At 32.4% G+C, this 21,686-nt stretch overlaps 1 protein-coding gene across 1 annotated transcript in view; it reads left to right on the plus strand.

The window, feature by feature from the left end:
• Positions 1–20,094, plus strand: part of LOC144968064 (PAX3- and PAX7-binding protein 1-like) — a 21,840-nt gene extending 1,746 nt beyond the window's left edge. Inside the window, exons 3-19 of the mRNA XM_078906034.1 lie at positions 136–235; positions 829–961; positions 1,388–1,503; positions 2,683–2,753; positions 3,191–3,369; positions 3,929–4,118; positions 7,979–8,096; positions 9,477–9,558; positions 10,379–10,494; positions 11,148–11,347; positions 12,301–12,448; positions 13,884–14,002; positions 14,811–14,887; positions 15,833–15,899; positions 16,146–16,292; positions 17,515–17,669; positions 18,932–20,094. Of these exons, the coding sequence (XP_078762160.1) occupies positions 136–235; positions 829–961; positions 1,388–1,503; positions 2,683–2,753; positions 3,191–3,369; positions 3,929–4,118; positions 7,979–8,096; positions 9,477–9,558; positions 10,379–10,494; positions 11,148–11,347; positions 12,301–12,448; positions 13,884–14,002; positions 14,811–14,887; positions 15,833–15,899; positions 16,146–16,292; positions 17,515–17,669; positions 18,932–19,034 (2,121 nt within the window). The 3' untranslated portion in view covers positions 19,035–20,094. The remainder of the gene's footprint in view (positions 1–135; positions 236–828; positions 962–1,387; positions 1,504–2,682; positions 2,754–3,190; positions 3,370–3,928; positions 4,119–7,978; positions 8,097–9,476; positions 9,559–10,378; positions 10,495–11,147; positions 11,348–12,300; positions 12,449–13,883; positions 14,003–14,810; positions 14,888–15,832; positions 15,900–16,145; positions 16,293–17,514; positions 17,670–18,931) is intronic.
• The last annotated feature ends 1,592 nt before the right edge of the window (positions 20,095–21,686 follow it).

Consider the following 21,686-nt stretch of genomic DNA (forward strand, 5'->3'; position numbering starts at 1 on the left):
TGTTGATATAGATGATGACGATGATAACAATGATAGTGAAATATTGAAAACTTTTTATTGGTATCACTTATCCAACATCAATTGTCATATTTTTATGTCTTTATTTATTTATTTGTCTTGTTTATTTTTAAATAGCAACTCAGAGAAGAATTTCGTACAATGAATGGAGAAGACGCAGAGGCACTGGACAGTGATGAAGACGATAGTCAGAAAATTTTCAAAAATAAGTTAGCAAGTATGGAATACTTTTTCTCTCTATAAAATCTTTTTGTTTTTAAAGGAAATTTTCAAATAAAACAAAAACTATGTAGGGATAACGCTACTTAGTTAATCTCCCAAGGACCATAAAACTAAAATCAACTTGTGCAAAAAAATTCTGGAAAATGGTCATCAGATCACTCTTCTCTTTTTACATTAGAAAGAGGCCTGCCCTCTTTATATATTTGGCTTAGATTTTTTTTTTTTTTTATTTTACAAAAATTCTTAGCGATGAGGAGGGTGTGAGTTACTGAAATTCATCACTTATGCAGCCATTTTCATTAACATTTCACAAGGATTAATGCTTAATTATTTCCTCTTTTTCTTTTTTTGTAAAAATATCTTCTTACTTTTTCTAGCAGGCAATTGAGGCTCTCCCTCATGTAACAGGGGTTGGCAGCTTTGGTTTTTGCTTGCTATTATATTAAATGAGGCAAAACTGAAATCATTTCTCAAGGCTCGACCATTGACCTTAAACTATTTTTAAAGTATTCACAACATTAAAAAGAATTGTATTTTTTTGTAAAATCTATTTCAAGGTTTTCCTGAATTCTAAAATTTATTCCACAGGAGGAGAGATTCCTGATGCCAAAACAATTCATTATATTCGTAAACAGCGGCAGATGGCCCGCGATACAGATGGATTTATACCCATTAAGGAAGAGGAGAAGAAACCAAGTAAATCCACAGCTAGGCTGGTCAGGTAAGATTTTAGATATTTAGATAAGATAACTAATTCATAGAATAATCACAGGACACCCTAATTCATGTTTTATACAGTCTTAATAACTTTTTTTAAAAGCTAAAATTGGCCAAAAATTATCATAATTTTGGTTGTAATTCACTTTTGTGAACTTACACTTACAGGGGATTTTTTTTCTTTCTCAGTTTATAGTAATTTAATTTGTGAATGATTTTTAAGTTGTTTTGGTCAATAATTCTTTATAATGGTTTCATCATTTTGATTGTCTGGTCCAGTTATATATCTCGGGATATTTTATAGTATTTTTATAGTTTATAGTAATTTTTTGGTCACTAATTCTATATAATGGTTTCATCATTTTGATTCTTAATTTTGATTGTCTTGTCCAGTTATATAATATTAATATTTTGATATTATATATCTCAGAGATGATGATGATGACAAAAGTGATGATGAAGAAGATGGTCGCATTGATTTTAGTGTCAATCAAGCAGCAAGAGATAGACAACAAATCAGAGATGATTTTTTGGCTGCTGAGCATGGTCTGTAATTGATTTTTCCAAGTTTAAGTCTTTTTATTTATTTTTTTTCATGCCAACTTACATATTTATGTATTGTGAAAGAAAAAAAAAGTATATCAAATTTTGAAAGAGGTGTAAAGATCACATGTTTGCATGGAATGTTCTGTATACTCCAATTATTTTTTATAATCCTTTACTACCCTAATCCGAAAGCGTGTACACTGTTTTGATTTCGCTATTCGAGAAACAACCACAATGGTATTCCGCTTTATTGAAAGAAGTATTGCACTGGCTGCTCTCATGGTGAAGATGATTAGATCTATAGGTATATTCAGTTAAGAGATTGTAGAAATTATGATTTAAAAGAAATTCAGTGTCTCCATTAAAGTTGCAATCAGCTTGAAAGACTGAATGACTTGGGTTTATTGGTGGGGGTTTTTTATGTCAAGATTTATTTTTTTTGGTTAAATTTTCATTGGTCAACTTTAACCTCACTCATGTTAGAGTGATTTCATTGCATTAAATCAAAGAAGCAAATAAGGTTACCAGTAATTCAAGTGGCCAGAGCATGGCCATCAACTTATGGCCAATGTCTGAGTATTTTTTCCTCATCCAATCCATATTGCTTTGAGTTTAACAACGAATATTATGCTCCTACTCTTATATTTTTATTTTGTCTTGTATGCGAAAATATACTTACATATTTTTTCTCATCATTATAAAATTAAAAACGAAAATCAGCCTTAGGCTGTACACTATTCAGGCAATAAGATTCAATAGTCTGATGTCACATCCGCCCAGCAATGAGCAGCCTGAAAATCTGTACTTTTATTCTTCATGCTGGCTAGAACTTTTTCACATGTCATGTGATCTGAATGTATAAAAGTCAAAACATGATCAGATTTATAATGTTTTTCTCCTCTGGATACACTTTTATGCTCGTTGGAGAAGTATTTCATCAAGGGCATCCACTTATTAAGTTACTATGCGTCATTACAAGGGAAGTGACTTCACTACTGATGAAGCCTATTGGTCATGTTTTGCACAACAACAAATCAAATAAATTGTGACTTCATAGACTGTTGGAATTTTGATTCTTAAGGACTGTATAGTTTTACTCCATTCGTCTACAAGACTACTTTTACATTCAGGAATATTTTCCGATGTCTTTATTTTTTTTCTCTCTACTTTTTGGTGCAGGAAGTGATGAAGAGAGTGATCAAGACAGGGAATGGGAAAATCAACAAATTAAAAAAGCTGTCAGTCTACAGGTAAGTTTAACAAGTTGAGATGAACTTAGCCAATTGATTTAATACTTTTAACTGTAGCTCAAAGAATCTAGTGGTCATTAGATTCTCATGGAATATTCAAATCTAGTTACGTTGAATTGATTTCTATAACTTGTAAAATAGAATCCACGTTATAAATTGGGTCTCCATCTTTTACTCTCTTGTAGTATATCGATACACATTCATTGTAAATCTCTTGTCTTTTAAGATATTACTCATTATTATTATTATTATATATTATTTTTATTATTATTATTATTATTATTATTATTATTATATATTATTATTATTATTATTGTTGTTATTATATAATTATTATTATTATAATTATTATTTTTGTTATTATTATTATTATTAATTTGTTGTTGTTGTTGTTATGAGTAACTCTGATTGAATTTCATTCTCTTTTGTGCTGACAGATACCTGGAGTTGAAATGGAATCCCATTTGTCGAATGTGAATTTTGTGGGTTCTTCGTCTTACGACAGGTCCATGGCCGCCATGGATTGCGGTGATCGGAAACCTTTCAAGGCTCTTTCTCAGTCACAGGATACCTCTGAGATAAACATAGAGGCTGTGCGAAAAAATCTCGAAGAACGGTATGAGAGAATTTTATTGCAAATTGACTGTATCGAGTTGGAAGATCGGCTGGACCAGGTTTCGATTTGGGTTTTTTTAAGAATAAAGGCAAATGTTGTTCAATCAAAGTGTTATTATTATTACACAGCTACTGATGACACTCAGGAAATGTGTTGCCTGTTTAAATTATGTCAATAATTATCGATGATAGCTCTGGAAATTGGTAGTGGTTGATGGATAAGTGTTGTATTAATGTGTTATTTTTTAAATAATCGTTAATAAAATTATTGTTATGGTTGGAGGCTATGATCTCACTTGGTTAGAGTTACTTCGATCAAACAGTATTTTTCATCATTGATATGCTTATTTATTATTATTAGTAGTATTAGTATTATCATCTTCATCATCATCATTAATTATTAGTATTATCATCATTAATGTTAATATTATTGCCTTTATCATCATCATTATAAATGTTTTGTTTTTTTGTTATTACCACCATCATCATCGTTACTTTATTCTTATTATATTGTTCTCCTTTATGGCATCTGCTATTTCTTTCTTCAATTTCTTTACCAGTCTGTCAACCGTGGACTCTGTATACAGAACACACAAATTGGAGTATGACCAAACAGTTTCAGATTTGGAAGCGACTGCAGACAACGAAGAATTGTGTCGGACAAAAGTGCCACTGTTGGAGAATCGGTATAGATTCTTCCAAGAATTGAGGGGGTATGTTCGGGACTTGGTAGATTGCCTCAATGAGAAGGTATGTTACCTCTGTAGTTTTTCCCACCTGTCGGTGGAGGATTCATAAGTGTGACGATGACATGTTTTAGTTGATAGATTGTAGTCGGAAACAAAGAGGAGGCCATATATTTGACTTTTCTCGATTATTAGAAAATTTGTTTATCTCACAGATTATTGTTGTTATTCATTCTGCAAGCGGTTTATCATTTATATGTGGTGTAAAGGGAAACAGAATTTTTGGAATAAAATTTTAATGATCGAGATTCGATTATAAGAATATTGATTTTTTTTTTTTTTTAATGAAACGGTCGTGAAGCAGATAATTGAATTCCATAGGTAGTAGAAAAGAAATGGAAAATAAGATTACAATCTAAGATTTTATGTGGGTAGATAAATATGAATGAAATTTTGTATCCCTTTATTAACCTCAGATTTATTTGTTAAGGCATTTTGCGTTTTGTCACGGCATTTCTCAAAAGAAGAGAATTTTGAAGATTTTATGGCAGCACAAGTCACTTCCAACAGCCATTCATCAACCTAAATCGGACCATCATGGATGCCTCCGTTTGTTTTGTTGACTTCTGCAAATTGGTAGGTTTGGTTACTGATATTTTTCTTTGCATCCATCCTGCTAAGCTGTTTAGTACATTTTAAGTTTATGATTCTTTTATTTTAAATAAGTTGTTTTTTAAAGATTTATTTATCTCTTTTTTTTTTTTCCCTTTATTTTGCTCAGAATATATGTTTTCATTTATATCCTGGATTATAAAATTTGATATCACGATACAACTTTTAGGAATTTAAATTTTAAAAATTTGTCTATTTACATTTTGAAATGCACTCTAGACACTTCAGTTAAAGTTTATTTTCTAAGATTTAGATATATGGTCTAGATGTATTTTAAAATAAATGTAAGTAAATCATATAGTGAGTTTATTGATTATATTTGTTCATAGTAAATCATTTATTCAATTATTTCAATCTTGTTGTTTTTTTTATATTTCCTTTGCTTGTTTGTTTTGTATCTTTTTCTTTTTTCTTTTTTTGTTAAATTTCTCTTATTCATTTCTTATCCTCTTTTTTATGCTCATGTTTGTATGTTTTTAAAAAAAAATATTTGCTTTCTTTTTGAATGTATTGAAGAGAAACAATTTTTAAATATATTTTTCCAGGACTGTATTTGACAACACTGCTGCCTCAAACATTCTGCATTGGAAAGAATTTCATTTTCAAGACACATTTATGGGATAATAAATCTCTGAAGAAATTCAAAAAATAGAAATGTTGCACCTCCATATTTGGATTGTCTTTCAATTCTTGATATTGGAAGTGATATATTTACCATATCCTCGTTTGGAGCAGAAAGAAAATGTGCATTGGGTTTATTCTTTGGTTTTTTTGGTTTTGTTGTGCGGCCATGTGGTCTTGTGGTATGACACTCACTTTCGGAAAGGAATGTCCTGGGTTCGAGGCAAGCTCTGCGCATAGTTGAGTCCTTGGAAAAGACTGTTTAGTCACATTCTCTCACCGTACTCATGTGTAAAATGAGTACCTGGCCGTTAAGAGCATTGTCTCTGTTTGAAAAATTGTAATATCGTCTAACAAGGCATCTTGTGTCGTTCTACAAGTTACGTGTTGCTGTTGGTCAGGGACCCTTTGTAAAGCGCTTTTTGCAGGCTAAGTGGATATTGCGCTATATAAAAGCTCAAGTTTCTAGGTTCAAATGTTATTTTTATGAGATTTTTCTATTTTTAAAAATTTGTCTTTATCAATTTGTATTTCATTGAATTTGTTATCTGTAGTGGTGCATGTCCTTTGATAGTTATTCTTTAGCTTTGTGTTTTCAACTGTCTGCGAATGGATTCTGGTACACACAGAGGTCGGCAAGCTTAAATACATTTATCTCCGTCCAACACACTGTAACAACCAACTGATCACCCTCAATTTTACAAACTGTGAAACTCTGTCAAGCCTTTTCTCCTATTTTATTTCATGTATGATTTTTGTCTTCAATTTGTGTTCATATTTGGTTTTAAAAAATGAATAAAGTTCGTACACCACAAATGTTATCTTTATTTTATTTGTAAACTTAAAATTGCTGCTGTCTTGGCCTTCCATAGTGGGCAGGGAGGCACTTACTGTGTCTTCTATCCCCCTATATGTGTTTTCCAACTTGCTTTCTGTCTTTGTCCTGGAATGAGATTACTTGGGTTTTGTCCTGGCCCTGTCTGGGAGGGAAACAGTTGAATGTATAGAGTTTTGGGAGATTATATTTTTTGTCTTGTAAATCATCTCTCTGTTATACATTGTATTCATTTTTTGTGTTATATCATAATTTGTTAAAATTTGAGTGTGTTATTCTTAGTGGGGACCTGTGCTTGTGTCAGGATGAGACTTTTAGGTGATCTCAAACTAAGTACTCTCATGGTGTGTGCTCTTGGAATCTACATCTATTCCCTATTTGAACCAATTCCCCTTTGTCTTACCTTTTCTTGGGTGCTTTAATAGTAATTCTAGAACTTTTTACTATCCCATTTTTTAATGGCACTGATATGACTTAAATGGGTTGCAAGCGCCGTAAAACCTAAAAAACAAACAACAAATTGCTGCTGCCAAGCAAATATTCAAAGGGAAATTCTCTTGTTTTTGGTATTAAACATTTAAGCTGTTTCTGTTGCAAAAAGAGAGTTGTTAATTTACAAATATCAGGTCATTGATGAGGTGTGGTCTGGTCATCATGGTATGTTTGAAAAATATGCTGTAATCTCTGGTTATAAATAAAGATTCGAATTGTATACTTAGTGGCGTTATACCCCATCTCTCCCCCAAAAAAAACTTTAATTCCTGACAAGCTTATTCTTATTCCGTTATTGATTTTTAGCCCAATGATTATTGCATGGTTCAAGTTGCTTTTGATTTTTATCTTTCTTACTTTAGTTAAAAGAGATGCTAGATGACATTTGTTTATTTTTACTAGTCTGGACAACTACAACATATGAAATTAATTGTGTAAACTTCATTAACAATTTTTTAAACACATTCAAAGCTTAATGACTAGATCAGCTGGTGTAATGGAACCACTAAGTTTGTTGTTTACAGTTAGATATGCTGTGGTAAAGGAAGATCTTTAGTTTAAATTGTTACATTCAATTTCAATGGAAAAGATTATCGTTAATGCAGTTGACCTTTATTTTTATATCACATGACTAAAAAAAAATATAAAGAATTGCATTTAAAAAGGTGCATATCCACAGTGTACAACACGTTCTAACACTGTACATTTATCTCATAGAACGAGGCAGGTGGTCTAGGATAGTCAGTAAGGCATGAGTACAAATTCGGGAAATGCTATTAAGGATTTGTGATTTTTAACATCCTTCTGAGATTAAATTAGGCTAACGGCTTACCACGAGGTTTTGATGAAAGACGCTATAGAAATATGAAATTTATTATCATTATTGTTATTATTACCATATAGGCATTTAACATCTGACTCAAATCCTCAGCTCTAATTTAGATTATTTGGAGGACTGACACACTACACAATACATTGAAAAAAAAAATAGATGAATAAAGTGCTATGAAGATGTAATCACATCCTAATATGTAAGAAATGATAGTTTTTGGGGATTTCATTTTCCCCATTGCTATGTATTTAAAAACATTATTGATATTTATATTGTTAACGATTTTATTTATTATTTGGGGGTAACATGAATTTACATTGAGGTAATCTACCAATTCGTATTCAGATATTTATTGTTTCATTTTGTGGTTTGTTTGTTTTTTGTTTTTATTTCTTTTTTTAATAATGTTATAATGTACCCTTTCAAAAGATGGACATGAATGCAGCTTACATTCTTTTCTTGTGTTTGACAGGTGCCTATTTTGCAAGATTTGGAGCAGAGAATGAACATTTTGTTAAAGATGAGAGCCTCTCGTATGTTGCAGCGTAGGCAACAGGATGTCCAGGACCAGTGTCGGGAATATATGACAAGTCTGTATTTTTATATCGTCTCCCAGGTCATGAATTGACTTTGTCACAAGCAACAAGTTTGACATTGTGCTCATATAGCGATAGGGAAATATATACTCTGGTGATTTAATTGTGTACTTGGTTGACTTCTAGTGCTACTGATTGGTTCTCAAAATAGCTCTAGATTATTGATTGTGCTAGCTATTTTTTTAAAGTCGTTTTTCAAAAAAAAGGAATAGTTACATGTGTCTTTAAAAATTCATTTCTTTTTTACTATTTTAAAAAAATTACATTACGATTGTATCATTATTGAAATGACAGTAATATTGGTCAATATCTTGGGAATGTTTGCTCAACAGCTAATATTGTGTTAATATTTCAATTAGGGAAATTTATCCCTCTTAACTCCAGTGATTTAATTGTGTACTTAGTGGAAGTCTGGTGCTGCTGATTGGTTCTCAAAATAGATCTAGATTATTGGTTATGCTAGCTATTTTTGACAAGTCGTTTTTTTTACCAACAAGTAATAGAAAATGAAGTTTAAAAGAAAGGTAATAACAAGCTACAGTTGCCATGAAACACGTTATTGTTTTAGATGAAGCGGTAATCCTTGGGTTATGATAAACAGTGGAATGACATGTCTCTACATATTTCAAAATTATTACTAATTAGATTTTGTAATTATTTCATATTTTTCATTTTTGTCTGAATGGTTGTAATTTAAATCAACTCATTAAATTCCAAAGTAGTATTGCTTCTTTTTCTTTTTTTTCTCCATTGTGTGCTATATATAATTAGTCATCAAGCCTACTCAGAAAGTTACGTCACGAAATTTAAAGGAAAAAAAAATAGGATTCAAGCTTCTTTTTTTTCTTTTTGTTTTCTCCACATCAAGCTCTGAGATCATCGGTTAAATCTTGAATGCTGTAATATGTATCACATTATTTATGAAAGGCTTGTCTAATTTATAGATATTATTTATGATCATTGAGCAGCTTTATTATGTGTAAATCAAAAGAAAATTTGTCATCCAGATCAATATACTAATCTGATGCCTCTATTCGATAAAATTCTTCCTATTCTTACATGTGGATAATGTGAGGTTATTGGGCATTGTTCCCAAGCAGTTGCTTTTTCCAGATGAAGAATGTCTGCTGATCTTTTATGTTGCATTGCAGTTAAGAATCTTTTTGTTTTCGTAAAATTCTAGTCAGCACTTTATTTGCTTGGAAAAGAAAAAAATGTCTATTGAGAACTTGCAATAATTTTTATCTGTCTGACAATTTGATAAATTCTAACTTTTATTTTATTTTATTTTATTTTTCTCTTTTTGCCTTCAAATAGAGAACAATATTTCATTATTCCTTCTGTCTCCTCCCTTTCCCCTAATGTCAATATCAGGTAAAACAAGTGTCAAAGTAGATGAGGAAGATAGCCAACAACAGTTGAAGCAGAGGAGAGTGGCAGACAGGGAGGCCAGGAGGTCAGTTTACATTTCTCTTACACAGCCTCTCTGAAATTAATCCTTAAGCGTTCAAGCGTTTATTTGAAAATCTCTCATTTTCTGAAAGTTCAAAGTTATTTTGTAACAAAAGTGTATCCTTTTGGGGGAGATCCTTTTACCTGATGCTAAAATGACCTCGAAGGGATGTGAGTACCTGGGTGGGGTTCCTGACCTCCCATAGTGGGCAGGGAGGTACTTACTGTGTCTTCTATTCCCCTACATCTGGTTTCCAACATGCTTTCTGCCTTTGTCTTGGAATGAGATTACTTGGTTTGTCCTGGTTCTGGCGGGATGCCCTGGCTGAGAGGGAAACGGCCAAATGTATAGTTTGTTTTGGGAGATGATATTTATTTTCCTTGTAAATCATCTCTCTGTTATACATTGTATTATGTTTTCTTTACATTATATATGATTTGTAAAACATTTGAGTGTATTCCTCTTAGTGGGGACCTGTGCTAGTGTCTGGATGAGACTTTTAGTAATTTCAAACAAAGTACATTGATGGTACCTATGCTCTTGGAATCTACACCTGTTTCTTATTCGAACCAATTCCCCTTTTTCTTGGGTGATTTAATTGTAATTCTAGAACTTTTTACTATCCCATATTCTCCCTTTTTACTGGCGCTGATATGACCTAAATGTGTTGCAAGCGCCGTAAAACCCTTAAAAACAAACAAAGATGTGAATACCCCATAATTTAAAGAACAAAAATAAAAAATGAAATTAATTTGCATGATTGAAGTAAACGAATTTATGTACATGGGTTCTATTAAAACGATTTTTAAAATAATTGTTTCAGATCAAGAAGACGTCGTCTTAGAGAGAGTCAAGGTGTGACAGGACACCATGACGGTATTTCATCAGACGATGAAGAGAGCAGCCAGTCACAAGTCCTCAAGTTTAACTCAGAAATGGGCAAGTCACCAGTTTTGTCACTCAGTTTGCTTGGAATAGTGTTGGTCTAAAGTATAATATGAAATATAGTTTTTTATATCAAGTTGGCATCTCTGCATAAACCCGCAAACTCAAACCCGCATATGGAAACTCCTCCGCATGCACAAGCGCAAACTCTTTACATACACATTACTATACCGTCTACCCTAAATTAAAACGTATAAAGCACATTAATTGTCAAAATAAGTTCTTCTGAATAATTGAGTTTTCAATTCCTTTTTCAACGGATCTAACGTGTGTCTATGTGGTCTTGTGGTATGACGCTCGCTTTCAGATTGGAAGGTCCTGGGTTCGAGCCTTGCTCTGCGCATAGTTGAGTCCTTGGAAAAGACTCTTTACTCAAATTCTCTCACCGTATTCAAGTCTAAAATGAGTACCTGGCCGTCAACATCGTTGTCTGTCAGAAAAATTGTAATATCACCTGACAAGCATCATGTATGGTTCTATATGTTACTTGTTGCTGTTGGTCAGGGACCCTTTGTAAAACGTTTTGAGGATGTTTAGTCGATATTGCGCTATATAAAAGCTCTAGATCTAAATTTGTATGTCTAAAATACCAGCTAGGATTTTATTACTTATTTTTGTTTTTGTTTTTTATATCTTTATTTTTTCAGATGATATTCGTCAAACCAAGGAAGATCTGTTCAGTGATGTTGTGGGAGATTTTGCAGACATTGACGTTGTGAAAGAGAACTTTGAGCGTTGGAAATTCAAGTACACGGAATCTTACCAAGAGGCTTATATCGGCCTCTGTATGCCCAAATTACTCAACCCATTTATTCGCATCGAGTTGTTGACATGGAATCCTTTAGATGTAAGTCAGCCTATTATTTTTAATTTATGCATAAATTGGGTTGGTAATTTGATGATACTTACAATTCTTCAAATTCTTCCGCAGCTGCAGGGTTTTTTTCTTATCTTTTTAAAAGGCTCCTTTTGCACCATGATTAATTCAGTTTAATCAGCTGATTTTACTTCTTTGTTTGTTTTGTTGGTGTATTATATTTTGTTTTGGTTTTTTTGGATTTTATGGTCAATGGAGGGGGTTAATCTCCATCCGTGCGGGTGGTTGGATGGGAGCATCACCCTTGAATCATATACCTATGATGTTCGCATGGGTGTACGATCCGATAGTGATGTCGTTTCTTCTTCTCTTTACTAGCCTATCCTGCTTCTTTGGTTTGTGATTGTATTTTTGACAGGGGATATTTTTTTTTCTGTAAATCTTCTGCCTGTTTGTTCTTGGTTATTTATAATTTAGCTTATGATATCTTTAGGTTATGATTTTGATTTACATTTGTACTATGTTTGCTTGTTTTTTTTGTTTCAGCGGTCTCTCATATAACCTCAATTGTGTTGGAAGAGACCTAAAGCAACAAAACAAAAAAAAAAACAAAAAAAAAATCTCCATCCGAGAAATACAATTCACTTTTTTTTTTTAACTTATTAAGAGAAAAAGCAGTTAAGAACTTATTTTGATTAATTTAAATGGAGGAGGATAGCACAGGATAATATTTTTTTCTTCTTTTTCTCTTCTTTTTTATTATTTTTTTTATTCAATATTGATTTGATTTATTTTTTAAATATTGCTTTATTCATTAATTTCATTTTTTTCAAATGTTTTTATTTTTTTCTTCTATTTGTTATTAAAGAAAAAGATCTTTCTTTGTTTTAAATGTTTGGCACTAATTTTGATTGGAATGAATTTTATAAAGAAATATTAAACCAGTTAATGACAGGCTCTTCTAATATGTTTATCTTATCCAGGATGATTGTCCATTCTTTGAAGAAAGTAGATGGTTTAACATACTCGTCTTCATAGGATTCAAGGAAGGAACGGAGATGGAGAGCTCCGATGATGACAGTCGTATACTCCCATCTATTGTAGAGAAAGTTTTAGTTCCTAAAATTACATGTAAGTCCCAATGTTATTTTTCAAATAAATCCATAACCTTCATATTTTGAAAAATATATCTATTTGTTTGCTACAGCTTTTATGACTCGAGGATTGCATTTCTATTGATCTTAGGAGGAGTTTAAAAATGACCAATATAAAAAGTAGTCTTTAGGCCCACAGCCAGAGTTTATCCTGGTTTCTGTAGTGTGAAATTGATAATAGCAACTGCTTGCTATCCACTGTATCACAAAGTTGTTTCCGCCAGATCTAACACACCCCAAATCATTGCCGGGTGAACAGGGGGAGTCAGAAAAAAATCTCAACTTCCCCTGGGATTGATCTCTGTCCCTTGCATCTGAAGTGAGCACCCTACTGAGCTATCTGGGGCACACTAATAGATTCACACAGACACGCAATCATGGCCGTGTTATGTTGTGTGCATCTATGTGTGTATGTGACTGTTTGTGTTTACTTCTTAGAAGACAGTCCTTTCATTTGTCAACTTTTCAGTTCTCTCTTTGTTCGATTTACAATGAGGGTGAACTCGAGAGAGTTAACCAATATCCAAACTTATCTTTAACATTCAACACTTAATTAATGCCAAATAGAATTTGACAGAGAAATTAATAACATCAAAATAAAAAGCCTTGGCACATCCATTTGTGCTCACCACACTCTCAGTTGCAATTATCTTCAATACACAGAGTTGCGACTTATGACAAGACAAGACTTCCTGTCGGATAAACTGAAAATGGTTTAGAGCAAAAATTGTTTTATTAGATTTATGCTTTACAAATAAATCTAAGTCATGCGATATCCTTTCACAAATTTTATTGAAAGAAAAACAGAAAATACCCTGTAGTTCCACCATATGCAGGGTATATTATATATATATCCAATAGCTAAATAAAATTAACAGTGCATAAGCTATAACTTAATACACATCCTGAAGGATCTGTGTAAAGTTACTGGACATCAGCAGACTACAATTTACTGGGCTCTCAATTTTCCGTGGAAATCTGTGGTTTCAGAATTTTTCAGAGGTTCACAGCTGCTCCGTGATTTCAGCTTCCGACCAACCATCGAATTAAAAAAAAAACAATTCCTTTCATTGTGAAAGTTTTTGCTTTCCTGTTCGTTTCAATTCCGCTCCCATTTTTTATTTATTTGATTAGTTAGTTTTTGATAATTTGATAGTCTCAGCAACCACAAAAAACGTATGCATATTTTCTTCAATTTCTTGTATAGTAGTGTTTGATTGTTGATTGCAAAAATTTTCAGTGGTTTTCAAAATTTTGAGTTGAGACCCCTGAAATTATTCACTTGTACCTCAAGGTCTGAATAACTGAAGGATTGTTTGTTTGATTTTTCTTTTTGTTTTTTTTTTTTTGTTTTGTTTTTCTGATATTGTTATTTAGTCAATAAACACTTGGAATTTCATCTCCTTTTGCAGATTTGGTAGAGAATGTATGGGATCCAATGTCAACACAACAGACATCCCGACTGGTCAATCTGATTTCACATCTCACTCAAGACTACCCAAATATTCATGCTGAAAACAAGAACTTCAGGGTTAGTTTTCTCTTGTAGATCAATAAATATCAGGCTTGAAATGATTTGGAGAATCTGTGACATGATGTCAAAGTATCACTTTTTTTCACTATTATTGAATCGTAATTATTCATCCTTTTATATGATATTTGAATTAGGTAAATTGGGATAAAAGGTAGACCAAAGTGTTTATTATTGACATTTTTACATGTCTTTGTGCTGAGAGAATATTTGTAGTATATTTTTTATTAGCTGTAATGATATCTTCATATAGCCATGACATGGTTTGTTTTTTTACATGTCATAACAAATTTATTGTATTTACATTTTGTTGTAGTTTAGTCAGACCTTCCTACTTGAAATTAGAAAAATTCGTAGGTTTCAGTGGCAAGAATATAGTAGACATTACAACTACTTTAAAAAATTACCACTTTGTGTTTAAATCCATTAAATTAATGCTTTAAACTCCTTTATATACTGGCTCTGGCAATAAAACTTTGTTTTCAAGAAATCTATTGAATCAAAGATCTAGAATAATTGTCAATAAGATTTGGAAAATTTGTAGTTCTACGAAATTTTTGTTAGGCAGGTTTGAGTTTAGTTCCCCCCCCCCCCCCCCCCCCCCCCCCCCATTTTTTTCATAAGCTATTTTCTTAATAATGATAATTATAATTATAAAATAATACAATAATAATAATAGATTTATTGTTAAAGCGCAGAACACCAAGTTGTCAAAGCGCTGTACATGCACCAGTGGAAGTGAAAGCAGCAATATTTGTCTTTCATATCTTTGTTTTTTGTTAATTTTTTATTCTAATTATATCTTCAGACCCTAATGGAAGCAGTTGTGTCAAGAATAAAGAGAACTTTAGATGATGATGTATTCATGCCGATGTACCCCATCTCGTAAGTATACAGTAAATACTGTTAGTGCCTTTGTTCTATTTTATACATGCATTTTGGTTTGCCAGAGTTTGTTATTTATAAAGACTTCTTCATATCTTAGAATCTCTAGATTTGTAAAATTTTACCTCGAGAATTAGTCATGAAAAACCCAAAGAATACTAGTTTTTCATGGGCTGCCATGGATTTAATAATGAAACATAATCCGAAAACTGAGGGTCTGGCAGCAAAAAAAAAAAAAAAGCTTATGAACTTTGTCCATACTATTACTCATTTTCGGATTCTTTTTCTTTTAAAAAATTTTTTTTGGGGGGGGGGAGTCATTTGTCATCCTTGAACCCAAAGAAACTGGTGTAAGTTAGATCTCTTCTTGATTACGGTTTCCCCAAATACACAAATTCCTCGAACCATATTAATCTTTGTACATGATTTCTTTGAGCTACTGTTTTCGCGAATATTTGTTACATACATGTCCCAAGAGGTTCAAGGAAAATGTTTGAGTGAACTATAACTCTTTGCGGTCTTTTTGTGTTAACATTTTTTTTTTTTTACAAAAATAGCCTCATAGATAGACTCATTGTTTATTGCTTTTTGAAGATTTGCTTTCGTCCTCATGGACTGATCCTATCTATTCCTTCATTTTACCTCTGCCCCTCTGTGATAATTTAGTTTACACCTGTGAATAATAACAAGAGCTGATATTGATTCAGGGTGTCCAGGGAAGTCTTATTTTAACAAGGATTGTCTTTTTTTTTATTGCGTATAAAACGCTGTGGGATGGCAAGAATTGATAAAATACCTGGTAGGAAATTTCACTTCGAGGTAAGAAATTTTAAGGTTGGATTTCCCTGGACACCCTGTGATTGTATATGGTAATTGGAGACGGCATAGGTTATTTAGTTGTTTTTTTTCCCTCATTCTTTTCATCTTTCATATTCTGTATTTCAGGGTTTTGGACAACAGGTTATCAGGCCCAGCTACCTTCTTTCATCGTCAGTCATGGACTTCTATAAAGGTAAGAACTGATTGTTTCTTTACCAGCAACATAGGTGATAAACAGACACATTTCTTCAAACTGATCAGCTGTAGTTAAAAATGTTATGAACTACAAGTTAATTTATGCTTTCTTATATCTATATGGCTACGTAGATGCACAAGTTTTTTATAATTTAAAGTAAAATTGTGTCTCTTTTCTGTGGATTGAAAAATGTTTATTTTGTTTGCATTTTAAAAAATTTTATCCATTGCTTTTTTTTTCCAGCTATTGGGCAACATGTTGTCTTGGCACCAAATTTTGTCAGAATCGATCCTGAAAAAGTTGGCATTTTCTGGTTTACTGAATCGTTATATTGTGGTTGGTTTGGTTAATTCACACATCAACAGGGAAGCCCTTCAAAAGTGCAAAGTGGTATGTAGTCTGCTGCGTTTTAAAAAAATTTTTTTTATTGTATCTTGTTTTTGCTTTTCTCTTTCCAAAATCCTCTTTTTGTTGTCAATGTAATGTAAACAAATATTCCATCTACTATCTCACCACTGTCAATTAAAATAGAAAGAGGTGGGGGAGGGGGGGGGGGGGGTGAATTTCCTTTGCCGGCTATAGAAATCTTGCTGTGGCCTTTACAGAGATGCCAACTATTATAAAAATTATAAATGGTGCCAAAATGAAACTATTAAAGAATCGTGTGTTTTTGACAAGGTGCCACTTTCCTTGTATTGATTGAGCTTAAGATTATTTATTTATGCAGTGTACCACACTGTGAATGATGTGCAATTATATTACTAATGAAATGGGGACCACACTGGAATTCACACATTTTTTTTTGTAAATAAATACTCAGTTCTGATTCTAGAGTTTGGTATCTCTGCCATGTAGCTTTCGTGTCCTTGTAATGTAATGAGGTCGCGGGTGGTTGGATGGGAGCATCACCCTTGAATCATATACCTATGATGTTCGCATGGGTGTACGATCCGATAGTGATGTCGTTTCTTCTTCTCTTTACTAGCCTATCCTGCTTCTTTGGTTTGTGATTGTATTTTTGACAGGGGATATTTTTTTTTCTGTAAATCTTCTGCCTGTTTGTTCTTGGTTATTTATAATTTAGCTTATGATATCTTTAGGTTATGATTTTGATTTACATTTGTACTATTTTTGTTAGATTGCTTGTTTTTTTTGTTTCAGCGGTCTCTCATATAACCTCAATTGTGTTGGAAGAGACCTAAAGCAACAAACAAACAAAAAAAATGTAATGAGGCCTTTTCAGTTTTCTAGAACCTATCTTTTGTGGGGAAAAGGTCGGATGGATCTACCTCTTTGTGAGGAATAGCAATGAGAATTATTATTTTTAAATCAGCTCTAAGCCATATTAGTGTTATTTGTTAAATTTTTTGAACATTTGAATGTATCTCCTCTTAGCCGAGATCCTCTGAATATGTCTGGCTAAATTTTTTAGGATAGAAAGATTCCTTGTGGAATCTATTTCAGTTCCTTGAGCTTGTCCTATTTGTCATAATTATTACAGATATTAAAAGGTCATAGATTTAGTGAACCAGGGCAGAAATTAAATTAAACTTAGCATTTACACCTGAGCAGAGCCGTAATAATGAATTTGGCAATTCCCTTGTTTCCCCAGATAATTTCCACATTCCCCAAGGCTTGGTTTGCCAGTTTGGATGGGGATTCCACTCTTCCACAGCTTGAAAACTTGTGTCGATATTTGGTGGGAGCTGCAGATACTTTACACAAGGCATCACTTCGAGAGACAGATAGAGGACGCCAGGAGGGGAGGTACCAATTTATGGAATTAAACTAATAGAATTACATAATTTAAAATTTAGAATAACGAAAAAGTTTGTGATCTGATCATATAATATGAACAAGACTTGGCTGTAATTTCAAAATGTTAACTCAGTTTGAGCTTTTTGCCTCATGAACTTTTAACTGACGTGCAATGACAAATAGAAGAGAAAAAAAACGTCCTTTTCAATAAGCCTAGAGCCTTCATTTAAAATAATCTTATTGTAATTTTAAATAAAATAATCTATTTAACATTAACAGAAAATGCTAGAAACTCAGGTATTTACTTTGACAACAATTGATCAGTGCTTCAGGAAAAGTTTTATATATCAAGAAAGAATGCAGTGCCATAATTGAGTCTTCTCCTTTGGCAGCAAAGTTACAAAATGATATCCCAACTCAGTGATAATTATTTGAATTGTCGTCACAGATCAAGATCTAAATCAATCTTGCACTTTACAGCCTTATCTGCCTCTATAAGTGCCTCAACTTGCGTCATGTGGTCATTTGATTTTAAACATCATGGTTATTGCTGTTTTTTTTTCTTTGTTGTCACATCAAACATTTTGCAACCTGAAAACGTAGACAAATTGATAAACAATCCATTAATTCTAATTTACATATTTCCATGCTTTTATGTAAAGTCATAATATGCATTAGTTTTTGGGACAGTCTTCATTCTTTGTAATTTGAGTCATCAACGAAGTAAAAATTTTAATTTAAACTATAAATTTGTCTTGTAGAGATTCAATATCAACAATTTTATCTTTTACCAAAAGTATCACATCACTGTCCACAGTGTCATCATATCATATCAATATTAAAGGACTCACAATTGGCCAATGATCCTGTTGAAATAAAATGCTGTAGTTACTGTAAAAAGTTATCTGAACAAATCAAATGATGAATTATGTCGTATTTAAAATTGCTTATGTCAGTAATCATTGAATTCTTAAAACCATTTTAAAGTGTCAGCAGTTTTAATACAACTTAAAAGAGAAGAATTTGATTTTATTATTATTTATCCAAAACTGGAAAGTGAAATATATAACTGTTAACAATCATACATTCAAATATAAAATTTAAATGAAAAGAAGAAATATCTTTAAATAATACAATTTATACTTCAAGATTGACAGTTTACAACTTTAACTTTATATACACCAATATTGAGGGGGAACAAATGAAAAAAATTCACCTGCATTTTTCTTTTTTTACTTAATTTTGATATTGCTTTTTTTTTTTTTCTCCAGAGAATTGATAAAACAGATCAGCAAGCATTTGGTGAACATCCATGCTATGGACCATGCAATGAGTCTGGCTAATCGCTTTAGTTTTCCTTTACATCATGTGTGATGTCCAAATGTATACCAGCTAACTGAATTATTAGAATCTGGTTTTCACAACAAGGCATTATTGGAATGTGAATGGTTTTATTTTTTATCAAAATTTAATTGAAAATAAATAAAATTTCCTTTCTTTATCCGTAGTGGAAATTTGTCTTTAGGGTCTATTCCAAGGGAAGACTGGAATAACCCAGGCATCAGCCACCGTGCAGTGCTACAAATTGAGCTATGGTGAGGGGACTTGCTCAGGGCCACACAGCGTAATGGGTATTCAAACTCTGTACTTTTTGAGTATGAAGCAAAGACCTTACTGCTGAGCCATCAAATCAGAGATGGGGGTTGGATTAAATGTGGCTTCTGGATACTTTATCTCTCTGTTGAATCATTATGAAAGATACAATGCCATACATTTCAATCAGGCTATGATTATTAAAAACTGAAAGATAAAGATCTGAACAAGTTTTGTTTGAAAGGTGCCAGACAAAGCAAGAAAGAAAAATTCAAGAGAAAAAAAAACATCCCAAAAAATCTATTGGCCTCGAGGTCGATTGATTTTTTTTTTTTTTTTCTTGTGTTTTTCTTTCTTGCTTTGTCTGGCACTTTTCATACACACTTGTTCAAATCTTTTTGTTGCACCGGTGCCTGCTCTTTAATTTCTTAATTGGATGTTTTTAAATACTGAAGCTGATTTAATCTTGATGAATCATAGTTTACCTGGCACATATCCAAATAAAATCTGAATTTACAATGCTTTATTTTATTTTTAAATCCATTAAAAATCTGATTTCAATTTTAAATATATTGTGGTGGACATTTTTTCTGGAAATATTTTAATATCTTTATAGTGGGTTGTTGATTCAGGGGTTTTTACCTTAAAATTTAAGATTTTGTGAAGGTAAAATAAAGATTTTTGGTTCAGGGCTTGTGTCATGTCAGCTTAATTTTTTTTAAAAATCAAAATGAGTCAAAGATAATTATAATTCGAACACAATTGTTCTCTGATTGTAATTATATTATGTTGTACAAATAAATGTTTTGTAAATTTAATAAAATTAATGTTAATCTATGAATATTTTTGTTCTTTTTTTTTTTATCCTTTCAATGATATGTAAGTGTCAATATATATGTTATGCTCAATTTGTTTGCTTAGGCAGCATGGGTGATTCCTGTCAACATCGGACGTTTGTTTGTTGGAATATCTATTTTCCCCCATAGAATGTCTAGATAGTTCTAACATTGTTGCGCATTTGGGTGTAAATTTAAACAAAATATATTTTGTAACCATCAAAATGATCTATTGGCAGTGTTAACTCACTCAACCCTAACACCGACTATATCCGTAGTTTACCCGGGTTACTTTTACCCCATGCCTCTGGGTGGGGTTCCTGACCTCCCATAGTGGGCAGGGAGGTACATACTGTGTCTTCTATACCCCTATATCTTGTTTTCCAACATGCTTTCTGTCTTTGTCTTGGAATGAGATTACTTGGGGTTTTTTCCTGGCCCTGGTCGGAGTCCTGCGATCCGATAGTGATGTCGTTCTCTTCCTTATGCTCTGCTTCTTGTTTGGATGTATTTGACAGGGATATTTTTCTAATCTTTGCGTTGTTCTAGTATTATAGTTTAGCTATATAGGTTAGATTGATTTACTTTTGTCTTTTGTAGATTGCTGTTTTTTTTCAGGCTTCATATACATTTGTGTTGAAGAACTAGCATAACAGGAACGGTCAAATGCATGTTATTTTGAGGGTGATATTTTTTGCTTGTAATCATCTCTCTGTTATGTATTATTATATTTGTTATTTTTAATGTATAATGTAAGCATTTGAGTGTGTTCCTCTTTGTTGGATTTTGTTCTTGTGTCCGGATGAGACATAGGTGATCTCAAACTAAGTACATTGGTTGTATGCTCTTGGAATCTACATCTGATCCCTTTTTGTTCCCAGTTCCCCTTTGTCTTACTTTCTCTTGGGTGCTTCAATTGTAATTCTAGAACTTTTTACTATTCCATTTTCTTCCTTTTTACTGGCGCTGATATAACCTAAATGTGTTGCAAGCGCCGTAAAAACCTTAAAAACCAAAAAAAAAAAAAAAAACATACCCCATGCCTATTTATTACATTTTAATGAGACAAATTATAGGCGTAGTATCAAAGCTATTTTTTTTTTTGTTTTTGCATGTTAATGATAGTTGAATAACTTCTAGGACATCCATTTTAAAATTTGCATTGAAAGACAAAAATCTGTAGGATTGAGTGAGTTAATATGGAACTTTGAGGTGGTTTCAGACGAGACTAAGGAGGGAATGCTTATTGATATACTTCTGACCTCTCTTGATATCTTTGTTATAGTTATCATGTGCTTGCTAGCTTGGTCTTAATAGTTTGACTATATTCTATTGTCTTTTATATAGGCGCTGAAATGACATACAAGTGTTGCAACCGCTATAAAACGCTTTTAAAAAGAACAAAAATGTTCTGAACAAGTGTTTATGAAAGGTGCCTGACAAGCAAGAAAGAAAAATACAAGAAAAAAAACATCCCAAAAAATCATGTCGACCTCAACTGGGGATCGATCCCCAGTCGAGGTCAACTGGTTTTTTGGGATAGTTTTTTTCTTGTATTTTTCTTTCTTGCTTTGGCACCTTTCATACACACTTGTTC

This window comes from Berghia stephanieae, chromosome 3 (genome assembly GCF_034508935.2).
Source record: "Berghia stephanieae isolate SIO BIC M18660-M18661 chromosome 3, UCSD_Bste_1.3, whole genome shotgun sequence".
Taxonomy (NCBI): Eukaryota; Metazoa; Mollusca; class Gastropoda; order Nudibranchia; family Aeolidiidae; genus Berghia; species Berghia stephanieae.